A 17778-nucleotide genomic window follows, 5' to 3' on the forward strand; every position below is an offset into this window, starting at 1 on the left:
TAATATGGTATAATCACTTGAACTTGTCTCAGAATTTATTTTCCTATATTCCCTGACATAACACAAAATAACGTATATAGATTTTTTTTCTGAGACAAGTGCCCTTGGGTATAATATCGTATTTCAATCATTACTTTAAATAAGATATAAGGTCAGATATAGACGAACATCATTACAGACCAAAACAATGCAAAGTTTCCTTTTTTTTTCTTTTTCTCTCACTTTGATTGACACGTTAGTAAGAAGCGTCTACATTTTTTTTATGTTACCAAGTGTGGATAGTAATCGTTAAATTATACCCCGCTTTAAAAAAAAGGGGGGAATACTGTTTTACCTCTGTCTGTCCTTTCGTCAGTCCGTCAGTCCGTCCCATGCATATTTTTCGTCGCATTTTTCTCAGGAACTACAATACAAGGATTTCGGAAATTTGGTTTCAGGGTTTATCTTAGTCAGCTATACCGTGTGATGCGTTTTCAGATTGATCACTTGACAACTTCCTGTTTACCGAACACTTGTATGATTTTACACATGATAGCCAAGTTGAAAATTTTCGTCACATTTTTCTCAGGAACTACAATACAAGGATTTCTGAAATTTGGTTTCATGATTTATATAAGTCAGCTATACCGTGTGATGCGTTTTCAGATTAATCACTCGACAACTTCCTGTTTACCGAACACTTGCATATTTTTACACTATTAATATTATCCACTTGCGGCGGGGTATCATCAGTGAGCAGTAGCTCGCAGTTTCACTTGTTTGTGATGGTATGTTTGACAGTGTTATAATCACTGATTTTTATTTTTAATAAGACAATTCCTATAAGGAATGATATTAACAACCTAATGTTTTCACAAATATGTGTTAATACTTCTAATCATATGCTAACTATAAAAAGTAACAAATAAGTAAAACATAACTAACCAATATTCTTATTATTCATATTTCTTAGGTAGGACGATACGAAAATGGTCAACTAGCTTTGTCACTGACTGAAATAAAAATGTACGACAACAACAGAAACTCGCCTCTGACCTCGCTCCCCACCTCACCTTGTCCAACTGAAGGATGTGGACGTTGTGTAATACCACGAAATGCCGTAGAATTTATGTACATGCCAGGAGATCTGGTTATTGCTGGCGTTGTCAGAGGTCATGCTGCCGGAAGTGAACCATTGTCATGTGGAGACGTAAACGAGCTACATATGGCTTTCTCTGTTGCTTTTTATTATGCAATACAAACAGTCAAAACTAAATATCCCGCACTATTGAAAGGTGTTAATTTAGGAGGTTTAATTGTCGATGTTTGTAATAGCCAACAAACTGGTTCAATGTTTTTCAACAATATATTAGCCGAACTTCAAGTTGTGAGGGATAAAAGAGGTCGCATTGTAGATCCTAATGCAATAAAGATAATAACGTCAGCTCTTACAAGTACACAGACCATGCTATTTACAGACGCAATGAAGGCTTTTGATATTCAAGAACTTGGTATATCTGCCACGGCATCAACGTTAAGTGACAAAATGAAATATCCAAATTTTGCTCGGGTTATTCCGTCCGATGCCAAACAGGCAGTTGCTATGACGCAGTTTTTCATTAAAAATGGTTGGTCCTTTATTCAGACTATCAACTCTCCTGGTGACTACGGTCAAAGGGCTATTAAAGATTTAAGACAGGCAGCAGTAGAAGGACACATTTGTATTGGAGCTTCTTATGAAATGGGAACTGATGGTACTATAGCTAAAATATTAAATAGTATAAGACAACAATCACAAGCTCGTGTAGTTGTTCTATTTATAGGTGGCGATGACAAAATAGAACTATTAAAAGCATTAAAGGCTGTATCTTGGTCTAAAGACTACGTGTTCGTCGGTACAGATGGCTGGTACAGTCAGATGTTTGTTGGATATGAGGAATATGCTCCAGGCTTTGTGTCATTTCAACCACAGCTATATTCTCTCAGTTCCTTTGAGAGTTGGCTCAATAGTATTAATCCACGAAAAGCAAATGACATTCCAGGTTTTTCCGAATGGTACGAAGAACTCAATAATTGTTATATCGTTGCAGAAAATAGAGGCAAATATACAAACCCGTGTGGATCTTCCAGTATCACTACTGCTGCTGAATATATTCCGAATGCTTTCATTGGTAATATGATCAATTCAGTCTACCTGTCAGCACATGTTCTGGACAAATCCTTAACATCGATATGTGGTAACAATTATAATGGTGTCTGTTCAGCTTTCCGTTCTGGGGAATCTGTTTCCAACAGTTTGAAAACAATATTTAATAACATTTCATTCGTTGCCGAGATCAATAGTCCATTCAAGGTAGAAGGAATGGAAGGGATGCAGGACTTTGATATCTTCAACTATCAGGGATCACGTTTTGTTCAGGTAAGTAATGTATTCCGTAGTATGGGTGTATGGCACACATTTTGCATTAGTTTTGTGATTAGCATGAACAGTAGAATAATTCCTGCATAACTTTAGTAGTCTTTCAATATTTTAAGTACAATGTAAACACGAACTACAATATTCAACTTGAATACTGTTAACCGAATAAGAAGCTTGGCTCTGTCTAAATGAAACTTTAAATGCATACAGTACCAAACAGTAAACAATTAACCTAATATCGTTGGTACTTGTGTAAGTTCGATGTCTTGAAAAATAGTTAAGTACTTACTTAACATGGATAAAATGAATGGATATTGATGGCAACATTTTATGTCTGCTTCGAAGTCTTAGATAATATCTTATAGGACAATACAAGCTGTTTGACTTGTGTCTTATTCAATTTGTACTTTATCAAATAAAATATGTTTAAACCAAATACAAGCCAAGCTTACTTTTGATTAAGAAGAAACGGTATTCGGATATGCATTTATCTGTTTCCATGTTTATTGAAAGATAATTACCGATATAAAAGTGTTTTTTTTTTTTATTGTACCTCAACTATTTTTATAATGTCGATATGGATAGGTTAACCATCGAAGTAGGTGCTTATAATTTTGGATCTTGAAGATGCAATCGCAACAAATACGAATACTTTATTTCTCATAAAACTACAATTACATATTTAAAGAGAACATAAATAAATATAACTATAAGGTACAATGTTTACAAGCATGTGTGAACAATACAATGAAATTAACTTGGAGGACTGACTTTCACATTTATAACTTTGATAAATTTACATAGTTTGTCAATAGTATTACAATATTACATGAATTAAACAGATGATCAAACCGTTACAGTGTTCTCAATATTTCAGGAAGAATGACAAATAGTTCTGATAAACATGTTCTTTTTATCTTTAGTTTTCAATGAAATAAGGATTTGCAACATCTACTTCTTTCAGATTTGTTTCATAATTGTCAATATTTAAACGAGCAGAAAATTCCAACTAGCCATTCCTTTAAGGCTGCTTGTTGACTTATTTTATTATAAATTGTTTTCTATGTTATGGAATTCTAAGCGACTGTCATACAAGTAAGAGGTTACGCTAGCTATAAAGCCAGGTTTAATATACCATTTTCTAGACAAGGAATTACTTGCACCAAGTCTGAAATATGACAGTTGTTTTCCAATCGTATTTTGTAATGGAGTTTTTTTCATAAAGGAGATTCTGTTTGGGGTTTCCTTTCAAAGCTTGGACCTCTGTATTTTTGCCATTTTACTTTTTATAACGATTTTATATTTTCTACAAACAGATAGGAAAATTCAACACAGAACAAGGACGACTGTCAGACCAGTTTAATCTACCAGTGCAGCTACCACCTGGACTTCCTAGTGTAACATTCAAATCCGTGTGTGAGGGGCGCTGTGCTCAGTGTTCATATGTCTATAACCCAGGAGAATATGCTTACATTCCTGGAGATATAGAAGTAGGTGGTGTATTTGGAATTCACGATGCTAGTACTTCTAATCCGTATGTTTGTGGAGATTTGAGAACTGTTAATGGATTTCAGTTTGCAGCCGCCATGATGTATGCCGTTGATCAAGTAAATTCTAAAATGTCACCAGTTGATTTGAAAAATGTCAAGCTTGGAGCACTCATTTTGGACCACTGTAACGTTGAAAGCAGACGATTCGATGTATTATCTTCATTATATTCTGGACTTCTGCCTGTCAACGAACATGACAATATTAAAGTATCAAAAGTTCGCGCATGGGTAACAGACAACACTAGATCAGCCATTGAAGTTAATGAGGTTGTTAAGCCATTAAATATTCCGTTAATTAGTCCTCTTGCTACGAGCAATAGTTTGAAAAATAAAGATGACTATCCAACATTTTTTAGAACGATTCAAGGTGACTTAACCTTGTCGGTGGCTATGGCAAAACTAGCAAAAGCTTTGAACTTCCGGTATGTTACTGTTCTTTACAGTGATGAGGAGTACGGCAAAGTTGGATTGGAAACTTTTACCGCTGTTGCAAACCAAGAAGGTGTTTGCATCCTATCCTCTCATAAAATAGATTCAAGCACCAACATGACACAAGTAATACAAACTGTTGTTGGATCTACTACTCATGTTGTTGTACTATGGACAAATGGACCTCATACCACTCAATTCTATCAAGAGAAAGCGAAACACTCAGCTGCTTCAAACATAGTTGTCATTTCCCCCATGCCTTTTATGTCTGTTGCACAAGGACTTGGTACAAATGGCGGGAAATCTTTCTTTTTAAATATCAAAACATCAGTTATAAACAAGTATATGGATTTTATAAAAAATCTCCCACAGACCTCTAGCATTACGACCAACCCTTTCCTGATGGAATATTACATGAACATTCTTGGATGTGATTTGCCCAATTTCTACATGTAAGTATGGTTAAATGGTTAGCGTTATATATATAGTAACCAAAAAGTTAATACTAGCACACGTTTAAATTTGTTTGACGTTTTCTACACACGTGAATGGGTATACTCGGACTTTCAGTTATACATTTATACAGTCCTGCAGACTTGATTCAATATTTTAGTACGACAAACGAGTGTACACATCAATAAAATCTTTTGAAAAAACATTTTTTTCTTCTCAATAGTAACTTTGTTGTCCATTTCTTATTGTGAATGTATAGTTAAATTAGCGATGATCAGAAACGGTTAAACTCAAGTTTAAGCAGCCAAAGACAATTTAAACATAATGCACATTTTTGTTTCTTGTGTAAGTTGCAACCGTAGTTCATGTCAGTCAAGAACTGTGCAATAAAATTTCCAATATCGAAACCTTTTTGCTCGTCGGGTGGTATTCTCGCAGAGGTTCTATGTAGAATAATACGATCATCTGACCAAAAATAATATATTGTTTGTTTTTGTGATTTGATATTTCTATAAATATCAGAATTTAATCACTAACTTTTTGACGACTTTGAAACATTTGTTTTTGTTACACTACAGGCATGGTGTACAATGTAGCAATATCCAAACAGTGGCAGCATGGTCGGCAGCCATTACACAAGATAACTATGTAATTCCAACCATTAATGCTGTTTATTCATTCGCTGCTGCACTTGACGCTACCTTGAAAGAAAAATGTGGACCGGCCTACACAGATGTTTGTAATAATTTCCTGACATTGGACAACGTCAATAATGTCATTATGGAAAAGATGGAAACGACGACATTTAAAGATCCGTCTGATTTCACTTTCCGGTTTATGGATAGAGAGGGAAACACCGGAATGGACCTGATTTATTATGATGGATCCACATTAAAAACGGTAAATATCCTTAATAGTCAATTGAATACTTTTATGTGTGGCTTATGGGATCGCTAAGACCTTTATCTTGAATGCAGTTCATTGTTTGCACTACACTTGATTTGCCTCTTAAAGCCATCTGTGCTATTGGCATTGATTTCAAAATTTCTATGCAGCATTTTGGAATTCAATTTTGATTATTATTGAATGTAGCTTCTCAAATTTTCGATCTTAAATATGATTGGCTGGCATTATTTGGGTGTTGTTCACGTTCCTGATGAATGTTAATTAAGAAAATTGCTTTAAACGTACTTAAAGTGTTATCTTTATTATATGTGCACTTTGTATTAAAAATGATATCAGAAAAAAAATGATTGACAATTGAAATTATATCTGCATGACCTTAAATTGGTGTCTTTTTTTATTTAAATCTTTGTTCGGTACTATGAGATTTTTTTTACAGGTAGGAGAGTTCGCTGGTGCATCTCTGCAGATTTCAGATAACACATTAGTTAACTTGTTTCCCGGGACTCGGTCGAGTTGTATTGCTCCCTGTACTGAATGTTTAATCACCCAGATGGAGTTCTCATATATACCGGGTGATATTTTGATTGGAGGTATGATGTATATAAGTTACTTGATACTTTCTGATTGTAAACTTTCCGTTTTTAAGTTATACTTGTACGAGTGTTTTATAACAAACGAAACATCTCCCTCAGAACGAATTGACTTGAAACATTAAGCACTCATCTTTCCGTTATAAAAGGACTTGTTTTGACACAATTATTGCATATTTAATTTATCATTTGTAAACATATTGGGTACAAACAAAATATTGTTATACCCAAAATACAAGAAGAACTTGAACCAACAATAGTATAACTTCTTTTTCTGTGCGGTAGTAAAACTCGAGCTGAGAGCTATATTCAGTTTGCCTTTCAACAGCCGTTCGAAATGGGAAAATTAATGTTTATACATAGATTCCCCTAACTACATTTGGTGAAACATTCAGAAGTTTGGATTCTCAATCCTCTTCAACTAAATATTTTCGTACTCCGAACTTGTTTTGGCCAAATAGCTGTTTGGTTTCTAGCGTTCAAAATTATCTACGTAGTATTTTTGATGAGATTTGTTTTGTAAGAGTGGCATGAGGTATGCATGCTTGAACACTCATTACAATAAGAGAGGGACTCCTACACGATAGAGAAATAATGTTAGACAACATCCGGCATACCTTACATATTATCTTTCCTCTCAAAAAAACAGCCAAATATCCTCCCACTTCATCTATAGAAAGAACTTTTTTATTTTTTATTCAATAAAGTTCTCATACTGTAAATAAATGAATTATTTGCCACTGGGTGTATTAATAATAATATATCAATCATTTAACTAATATAAATTTAATGTGTATCATTATATTTCATAACAAAATGTCTCATTAGGTACATTTTATATTTGTAGGGGTATTTGACGTACACAATAACGATATAAATACATTCTCATGTGGAAATATCAAGACTCTTCATGGGTTTCAACTTCTTGAAGCATTTCATTATGCCATTAGTAAAGTGAATGATAAAGAAGGACCATTTGCAAATATTCTGAAGAACATTAAACTGGGTGGAGTTGGATTGGATGCATGTGAGAGCGCCATAAAAATGGGATATACAGTATCCGATATACACAATGGTATAATCTCCTTAACAAAGAACGGAGAGACAATAAATCCGGATGATATTAGTGCATACATTGCTGGGTATTCAAGTGACAGTTCGTTGTATTTAGCTAGAATTGCAAAATCCCTGAAAATACCACAGATAAGTTACGCCTCGACTAGTATGGCTTTATCGAACAAGGATAAGTATCCGTACTTCATGCGTTCTGTTCCTGCAGACGACAATCAAGCCGAATCCATGATCAGATTTTTGGATAATTTTGATATTCGATACGTTCAAGTTGTATACTCTCCGAATAATTATGGTCGACTTGGGTCCATGGCATTCTCAAATCTCGCGAGAGAAAATAAAATCTGTATTGGTCAGATGATGCAGTTTCCGGATAATGGCTCAGCAACACGTGAAAGTGCAAATGAAGTGGTGTCTGCTATACTGAAGAAACCAACTGCTAACACCGTGGTAATATTTGCAGACACTGGGTACATAAACACATTATTTCAGGCAATCAGACGAAATCCTTCTGCCATTGGTAAATTCAAGTTCTTAGGTACCGAGACATGGGGAAACAATTTAGACATTCTTTCTGGGGTAGAAGACCTCGCTGTTGACGCTGTTACTTGGTCATTAGAATCGGCTGATATTGGCGATTTTGATACGTATTTGAGCACGAAATCTCCTGGAAACTATCCTCAGAACCCTTGGTTTCCTAAGTTTTATGAAGAAATGGTAGACTGTTATCTCACGGTTCCAGATGGTCGACACCCAGTTCAGTGCGCTTCTTTGTCGGAAGTAGTCATCTCACAACGAAATTACATCCAGGATCCGGGCATTCTTCATGTCATCAATGCTGTATATGCTGCGGCAATTGGCATAGACTCTGCATTAAAACGTGTCTGTGGAGAAGATTATTCAACAGTTTGCGAGAAGTTCCGAAATCAAGCAAACCGAAGGGATATTCTAATGGAAAATATTTTAAAGGCTAACTTCAGTGATCCGACTGGATCCCAGTTTACATTCACAGATAAACGGGATGGCAATAAAGGGTACCAAATGTATTCATTATCCACAAGGATGGAGGGTGACAAATTAGCATATTACTACAAAAAGGTAAGACAACACCCTTTCCTTTCCCCTAAGGTAGAAGGTTATATCTACGCATGGCTTCAAATCAGAGCTTAAAATAGAGGTCTTGCAAACTTGTATTTAAAGAAATGACTATTATATACACGTTAGTTTCCGATGATTCTTTTAGCTAATTTCTGCTTTTCTACTCCTTACTGTTTAAGGATTTGATTTATGAAATTGATTTTGAAAGTATGGTTTCTTTTGATTGAAATATACGGGATGACTAGTCACATGTCTGCTTTTTTTCTTTTTCTTTTGTACTCGCCTCGATTGAAATATCACGAATAAACAAGTCAAATAAAACATAGAATTGAACGTTTTCTGTCATTTAACATTTTAAAGGATTTTTAATACCATTGCTTCCCAAAAATATATAAATATATGAATCGCATCTTGATTACATTACGGTACCGTATCAGCATGAAGTATTTTTGAAAAAAATGCAATTTAAGGTAGAAATTGAATGTATAATGTTTCAAAAATTAAAAAACTGCTCATTTCGAAATGAAGATGTTTCTTTAAGATTTTTTTCTTTTTCTTTGGATATATTATTTATTGTAAACTTTTAGGCATAGTGTCAGCAAATTGAAAAAAAGAGTTTTATTAAGTCTTTGCCTTTAACTGACAATATCAGAAGTTTTAAGTATGTTTGTCAAACATGGTTAAAGGATGATTTATATGACATATATGAAGATATGTCAGATTTAAAAAGATGTTACAATAGTTTGTTACAATAACACTGTTTTTGCATGATGTTTGCATGATATTTGATTTCTTAATTTTGTTGTGAAAACTTAAAAAAAAATCAACATTACAAAGCGCAATTCTAGTAGTAAGCATAATATATAGCTGCTTTTTCTTTAGCTTAGCATTCTTGTACTTTATTTTTATACAGATTGGTACCTATTCTAGTGACAACAAATTGGAAGTAGATAGCTATTCGCCTCTATGGGACGGAAGCTGCAATCGCGCCGACGCTTGTTCCGAATGTCCAACTCTTCGGTATACCACAAATCGATATATGTTTGACAAATCAACCAATCCGGCCAATCCGAACGCGGCAACACTTGTCGCGGTATTACCCATCCATGCTCAAGGAACAGATCCTTATCGCTGCGGACGTTTAAATATGGAAGATTTCTACCGAGGTCTTTCATTTTTCTTCTCAATTCAGCGTTTATCGAATTCGCCGTTTGATTTGCATGGTATACTCCTTGATACATGCACCAATAGTCTTCGTATCGATCAAGATTTGTACAATTTGCTTTCTTCCGGGTCTTTATGCAATACCGTATCAAACTTTGGGGACTATGTGATAAATAATTCAACGATTGGGGGTGTTATCACAACAATATCTACTAACGTAATGGCGGCAAACAGAGTACTTGCACCATTTAAGATTCCGATAATTGGCTCTATGGCTTCGTCCGTTTCTTTAAGTGACCAATCAGAATATCCATACTTTGCAAGAACTGTTCCTCCGGACAACAGACAAATGAAAGTTATTTCCGAAGTTCTTAATCAAAGGAACTGGACATATGTTTCCGTAGTTTATTCTCGTGAGACGTATGGTGTTTCTGGTGCTAATGAACTTGAAAAACAAGCCAATCAAAATGGCGTTTGTATAGGTTTCTCTGTTGGAATTTCCTATCCAACTGATGGAAATGAAGCTAAGTCAGTCGTTGAACAACTTATCGCTCAGCAAGGTGCTAATGCAATAGTTCTTATTACTTTGGAACCAAGACCAATTTTGCAAGCGGCCAAGGATCTTGGTGTTCTAGATCGATTTATTTGGATAGGCACAGACATTTGGGGAACATCACTCAATGTTGTAGAAGGCTTTGAAAACGAGGTGATCGGATCGATAACTATTGGTCTCCGTCAAACCGCTGTGACCGGTTTCGATAATTACTTAACTGATTTGTCTTATTATAACCGTAAAAATATTCCTGATGATTGGTTTGAAGAATTCTACCAGACAATTCACAAATGTCAGCTTCCAGATGCGCAAGTTGTGATGAATCAGTACCCACTTTGTTCAAAATCCGAAACAATTACGAAAGCTATGTTGAAAATTGACGAACAATTTGTTTACACAACAATTGCAGCAACATATGCAGCCGCTTCTGCAATTGAAAAAACAAGAAACGAGCGCTGCTCTGCACTATCAACATTCCGGGAATGCTTTGAAACACAGAATAACTGGGATTTACTTTTCCAAAAATTGTTGGACACCGAATATGGCTTAGCTGACGGGTTCAATTTAAACTTTAATTCAGAGCGATATTGGGATGTTGGATATACAATCAACAACTATGTAAAGGATGCTGGATCGTTTATGTACAAACAGGTGAGTAGATTAATGTGTACTAGGCTTGTTTTCCATCTTGATTATAAAGATATTTGAATGCTGTAAGCCAACTTTTTTTTGCTGGTATTCAAATTTTCGCGTTTATGCGTCCCAAACAGACATCGTTGAAATTATTTTCGAGGTTTGCTACTTTAATGAAGATATTACATGCAAGACAGATTCTAGTTTGCCATGTTTTCGACGTTTTATCTCCGCATTATTTTCTGCTATAGAAAGTTATAGAAATAAATAGCTTGCGAAAACTACACGAATATAACAAGGGATATGTTGTATGATTGCCAATGAGGCAACTATATACCAAAGTTCATACGAAGTTGGTTTACGGTTTATCTGATATAGTTATGGTTCAATATATATGTCTGATATTTCTTTAACCAATCTTATTAAATCAAAGAATCTGATTCGTTATACCTCATCTTATTTGATGTATAATGAAAACTTAGTTTTATGTTTTAATTATATACATGTCCAACTTTTCAAAATTTTTTAAAACATTTACTCTTTAATAAGTCTTTAACTTTCCATGTATTCTGATTAAACGTTAGGTATGTGGTTTTATTGTCGAGCCTTCGACTTTAGTCGAAAAAGCGAGACTAAGCGATCCTACATTCCGTCGTCGGCGTCGTCGTCGGCGGCGTCCACAAATATTCACTCTGTGGTTAAAGTTTTTGAAATTTTAATAACTTTCTTAAACTACACTGGATTTCTACCAAACTTGGACAGAAGCTTGTTTATGATCATAAGATAGTATCCAGAAGTAAATTTTGTAAAAATAAAATTCCATTTTTTTCCGTATTTTACTTATAAATGGACTTAGTTTTTTCTGCGGGAAAACATATCATTCACTCTTTGGTTAAAGTTGTTAGAATTTTAATAACTTTCTAAAACTATCCTGGGTTTGTACCAAACTTGGACAGAAGCTTGTGTATGATCATAAGATAGTATCCAGAGGTAAATTTTGTAAAAAGATAAATCCATTTTTTCCGTATTTTACTCTTAAATGGACTTAGTTTTCTTCGGGGAAACATTACATTCACTCTGTGGTTAAAGTTTTAAAAATTTAAATAACTTTCTTAAACTGTCCTGGGTTTGTACCAAACTTGGACAGAAGCTTATTTATGATCATAAGATAGTATCCAGAAGTAAATTTTGTTAAAAGATAACTCCATTTTTTCTGTATTTTACTTTTAAATGGACTTAGATTTTCTTCCAGTTAACATTACATACAGTCTGCAGTTAAAGTTTTCAAAACATTTATTAGATTCATTAACTATCCTAGATTTTTACCAAACTTGGACAGAAGCTTCTTACAATCATAAGATAGTATCAGGAGGAATATTTTTATTGATTTTTTTTCTCATTTTTGTTAAGCCTGCAATTTACAGCAAAAGTAGGCGAGACACTGGGTTCCGCGGAACCCTTACAAATTTTTTAGAAATTAATGTCATGAGATACTTTCAAGTTGACTTGAATGTTCCCATTAGCGCCAATAAAACCTGAGACTTTGATATCACCCCCGGTAGAAATCGTGTTGGTCAGTATGGTTGTTTCTGCTGTGTTTTGTATACTATCCGTCGTCTGTTCATCTGTCGTCAATGTGTCCAACAATAACACAAAATCAATTTAATCAATTTCCAAGAAACTTTGATGAATTGTTTCTCTCTATTGCTGTGGGCTCACTTTTGATTTTATTATAGATTACAGAAGATTTGACGTTTCCAAGTCATAAAGTGTTATCCAAATTTTGTCCCCTAGTTTTCAAACAACAATTCAAAAATAATTAAAGCATTGTCATGACTCTTTGGTGAATGGTATATATCCATCGACGTCAGCTTTAGCTTCCTTTCAATTAAAAAAAAATGATTTTGCGTTTTTGAGATATGGGGTTTTATTCATTGAAAAGGAAGATTTTTCAGTTGCGAACAATAACTATAATTTTTTTCCTTGCAGTTTTCGATTTCGCACAGTTTTAGATTTTGCGTTTCAGAGATATTGGGTTTGATTCATTAAAAAGGTGAATCTCCAGATTTCGCTCAATAGATCAAAAGTTCTTTCACAAATTTGTAAGACACTTTGGTGACTGGTTTATATTTATCAAAATAACCTCTTTTTACATTTTAATAAATTTCTGGCATGACATTAGAAGAAACTTTATTCTTCGAAAAAGCGACGGGCGTATCATGCGCTCATAGAGCAGCTCTTTATTTGCCTTTGTTGTCGTCTGTTTATTTCTACTTGTGGGTTTGACTTCTTTTTGTATCTGTCGCCTCTCTTTTACTTGATTGTTCAATAGTTACAGATGAATAGGTATATTAAATTACGAGGTACTGATATGATTTGTAACATATCTTTCTTATATTATTAAAAACACATTGATCTCAGAAAGTTACTCAAGTTTTCAAGTATATTTATTCAGTCTCAACGTTCATTTATAAAAATGGTAGGTGGGTTGAGCGTTCGTCGTGAATGTAAATCAGGGTAAATAATTTCGACGCAAAAATTTGAAAAAAAACATATGTTGTACTCATTTTCATACTTTTAGAAATCCTTCTCCCAAACCCCATGCCCGTTCATCCAGTTTTCAGAATTGATTTAATACAAATTTATTAGCATTTGCGCTTTCCTTTAAGTTCACTTTAAGACAAGACAAGACAGTTACTCATTCAGTTGTGTCATATGTTGATCAGTTAACTGCCTTACCTGTTTCAGATGCCATATTGGGCTTAATATTATTTATTTTAATTGCTTGTAAGTTAAGTACATCAAATATAAGAATTGTAAGCTTGATCTCCCTATATGTTTTATTTTAGGTTGGAACAGTTTTAGGAGACAATGCAGCTTCAATGTCCTCTTACGATAGCTTTAAATCAGATAGTTTTACCTCTCAGTGTCCAGTGGGAGGATTTTGTAATTGCGATTCTTCAATTTTTAATATCCAGCCACAAGCACAGACCTCGTCAAATCGCACAAAGGAAATGGAACCGCGTAATTACTTGTATTATGATAAAACTGAAACTGAATATGGTACCATTGAGTATACTCTGCATTATACATGGCCAATTTGGGCAATTGCCACAGCTGTGCCAACCTGTGTTGGGTTACTTATAGGAATTTTCGTTTTTGCATATTTCTTGGTGGCATATCCAGTAAGGGGAGGTACGACCGTCCTTGGATTCATGATGCTTATTGGAATTTTAGGAATCTATGGAGTAAACTTTGCATTCTTTTTACCAGCATCAACTGCCACATGTGGAGCGAGACGCTTTATGATGGGCGTTGTTTATTCAATTGTATTTGCTGCTCTTTTGGTTAAAGCAGTAGACAATTGGCGTTTTAATGATGTCGGGTACAGCACTGGAAAATATAAAGGACTTACTAGTACATGTTCTTTCTTTATGATGGCTCTCGGAATCGTTTGCATCCAACTTATTATTCCAATAGAATGGCTGATATTAGAACATCCGTCTGCAAGTAGTCAGTCGGACAGTCTAATTAACGACTGGATGTGGTGTGATCCAGTAGACAGATACGATATTGCCCTGATCATGTCTATGATATTAGTAATATTTCTCGTCATTCTTACTGCCATATTTGCTGCTCTTGCATGGGACAGTGAAAGTAACTATTTTGAATCCAGATGGATCTTTGTGTCGTGCATATGCACGGCCGGTTGTTTTCTTGTTTGGATGGTTGTATCTACAAACGCTGGACCGCCATACAGAGATGCAACTGTTGCCATGGCCAATTTCTTTAATGCTACGGCACTTTTAATATGCTTGCCAATAAGAAAATTAGTGCTTCTGTTTCAATTTCAACGAGAGGAAGAGAAAGATAGCATGAAAGAGGAAACGGATGATAGAGGTAGGAAATAAATTTAGTTATAATGAACCTTATTACAAAACAGGCAACCCAACAGTACAAGTCATTGATTTTCAGGGGAAAGTTAAAAAGGGAGATATTTCATGGATACATTCAAAATTTCACAAGTTGAAGTAAGACAGACACCAAAAAAAAACCATGACGATCAAATAAAATATAGCCCACAAAACGACACTGAATAGAAAACTAAAATACTTAGCAATACACAACACAATGTTGAATAGCTATGTTCTTCTTGAGTTGCCTTTTGCAACCAAAACTCCGTTGTAATGTCAATTTTGGTGTTTTTTTTTTAATTTCTGGGTTTTTTTTTCTCAGGTTAAAAAAATAAAAATTATACTTTGTCATCTGCATGACACGCGAATTTTATCGTGTGGACATTTTTTGAATCTAATAGACACACATGTAAGGCGATCCTTTAAATACATATATATGTTAGATGAAGACACACTTTTCGCCACACATTTGATCTAGAAGACAGAACATAGAGGTCATGTATAATCATCAGCTTGACAGTTATGAAGTGTGAGCGTATTCTTTTATCAGGGTAACACCCACTTCCTTATTTGCTGATACTTTGAAGTTATCTACATTTTGAATGTAAACAAACGTTTTCGTCACATGTTAAAAATACTAAACAGCATAATTTTATAATTTTTCGTTCAGGTTGACATTGATTAACTTATAGAAAATTGAACAGTAAAATAAGTTATTCAATTTATTAAAGGAAATAAATAATGTTCTGAATTGATGACGTACTTGAATTAGCAAAAAAATAAATGAAAGAGGATATGTGGTATGATTGCCAATAAGACAACTTTCCACCAGATACCAAGATAACGTTGATTTAAAAAAAAATATAGACGAGTAATTACTACTCAATTTATGATATCTTGAGTCAAAAAGTAATGAATTACTTGTCTTATGATATTCTTTAGTGTATTATAATTCACAAAACTCACATGGTAGGTAGTATTGGTTGTTGTCAATAATTTATTAACTCCAAATAGTTTTAAATATTCACGAAATTGTTGATATAATTTGAGATGTTTTTACGTTAAATTTCAGTAATCGATACCTACTCACAGCTATACTCTAATGCTGGATATGAAAATGAAATGTTTCAACCAGATGAACGAAAACCAGGATCAGATATTGGTTTCTAAATAACAGGTAAATATTAAAGATTGTTAATTAAATAGTCGTCTCCACCACGTTTCTTTCGATTAGTTTTTACCTTCGTCCTCTATTCCCACTGACAATATTAAGCGAATAACATAACCTCATCATACAGCAAAAAAAACCACAAAAAACAGCAACAACAAACAAGCAAACAAAACCAACAAACAAACAAAACCAACAAAACAAAATAGAACAACCAGACAAAAACCCATTAAAAAATCGTACACAAATTTAAAAAAAAACCTACGGTTTACTAATCTATTTTCAATAAAATGTGAAGAAATGATTAAAACGATGTCACTCTCCGCGTCTATTTCATAAATTTCAATAGTTGATGTAAAACATGAACTTATTGTGTTTACTTTTTTTTTTCCAGTTGATACGATGCTATGTATTTGCTGCTGACAGAAGTGTCCATCTCTTACACAAAGATCTGACCATAAATGTTGTCTGCATTCATATTTAGATAAAAATGAGCATTTTGTCACAATTAGGATGTGTTACATTAGCTCGGTTTAATATTCTTGATAAAAAGAGTTTTATGGATGATTTTCGGACGTAAACGTGTAATGCTTCTGAAAATCTAAAAACATGACGTTTTTTTTTGTAATAATCAAGGTATTCGTTACTGTTTCGTAGTTTGGTTTTTGTTTTATTCTCACAATTAAAAATTTTGATTCACATTTTCCCGATGTGTAAATGAAACCAAGAATCTGAATCAAAATGTGTTATAAAACACTTGAATCTCATATCTGCTTAGATTTTGAAAACTTTCACAGACCTTTTTATATCTTATTTGTATTTTATATTTTTAAGACTATAAGTTCATTTTCATGTTTTAGCTGCATTATACTTTTATATAAAGATATATATAGAGTTCAACGATAATGCTTTGAATTCTATAATGTTGAGTTTGTCCTTAGGTTCTTAGTTAATGTGTTTGTTTGGTATAACGGTCCTGTCTCACTGAGTGTTTTATACTGTCAAACATTATATATACTTGCCATTTTCCCATATATCATGAGGGGAAAAAAATAATTACATTCATATATGAAAAAGACACATTAAACAATCAAAATATGAAATCCATTCAAAGGCTTCAAAATCAATCATATTAGACAAATCATATTTTATATTATTGTTTTACTTAAAGATAAATGATATTAATTTCGACGTTTCAGAATCTAATGGGTTATGTGTAATTTCGTGATTCAAACTAAGAAAATAGATTAACATTACATCATTTGGTAAATGACAATTATTATGTTAACCAAACCTATCAGAACGTTGTGGTGTACGGTATTGAATATATTACCCATATTGCGTTAGATTCTGAAACCGCGAATTGTTCGAAATCCATATTGAGATTCTAGTGCTATGATATTATGCTAGATTAAAACGTGTTTTTTTTTATACTATTGTATTTTATATGAATTAAATATTATTATTGTATGTTTGTTTGATGTAAGATAATCGATTGTGATATATTTTATACAATAAAATAGATTTTTTGAATTGTTCAATGTGTTAAGATAAGACGTGGCACGGTACTTGTCTATCCCAAATTCATGTATTTGGTTTTGATTTTATATTTGTTATTCTCGTAGGATTTTGTCTGCTGCTTGGTCCGTTTCTGTGTGTATTGCGTTTCGGTAATGTGTCGTTGTTCTCCTCTTATATTTAATGCGTTTCCCTCGGTTTTAGTTTGTTCCCCCGATTTTGTTTTTTTACCATCGATTTATGAGTTTTGAACAGCGGTATACTACTGTTGCCTTTATATATAACACATATGTATCATATCATAGATTGAGATGTTTACAGTACGAAGTTGTC

At 33.8% G+C, this 17778-nt stretch overlaps 1 protein-coding gene across 3 annotated transcripts in view; it reads left to right on the forward strand.

Annotated features, from left to right (window-relative positions):
* LOC134728235 (uncharacterized) overlaps positions 1-17778 on the forward strand; it is a 44384-nt gene that overhangs the window by 15322 nt on the left and 11284 nt on the right. For 2 of the 3 annotated variants that reach the window (XM_063592775.1, XM_063592774.1), the window contains exons 8-12: positions 953-2398; positions 3715-4829; positions 5409-5730; positions 6173-6326; positions 7174-8495. In XM_063592775.1, coding sequence (XP_063448845.1) covers positions 953-2398; positions 3715-4829; positions 5409-5730; positions 6173-6326; positions 7174-8495 — 4359 coding nt within the window. Of the gene's footprint in view, positions 1-952; positions 2399-3714; positions 4830-5408; positions 5731-6172; positions 6327-7173; positions 8496-9408; positions 10864-13694; positions 14746-15831; positions 15937-16321; positions 17469-17778 lie in introns of those variants that run through there. The other variant, XM_063592773.1, reaches the window with a different exon arrangement.

The sequence above is a fragment of the Mytilus trossulus genome, chromosome 8, assembly GCF_036588685.1.
Source record: "Mytilus trossulus isolate FHL-02 chromosome 8, PNRI_Mtr1.1.1.hap1, whole genome shotgun sequence".
In the NCBI taxonomy this organism is placed as follows: Eukaryota; Metazoa; Mollusca; class Bivalvia; order Mytilida; family Mytilidae; genus Mytilus; species Mytilus trossulus.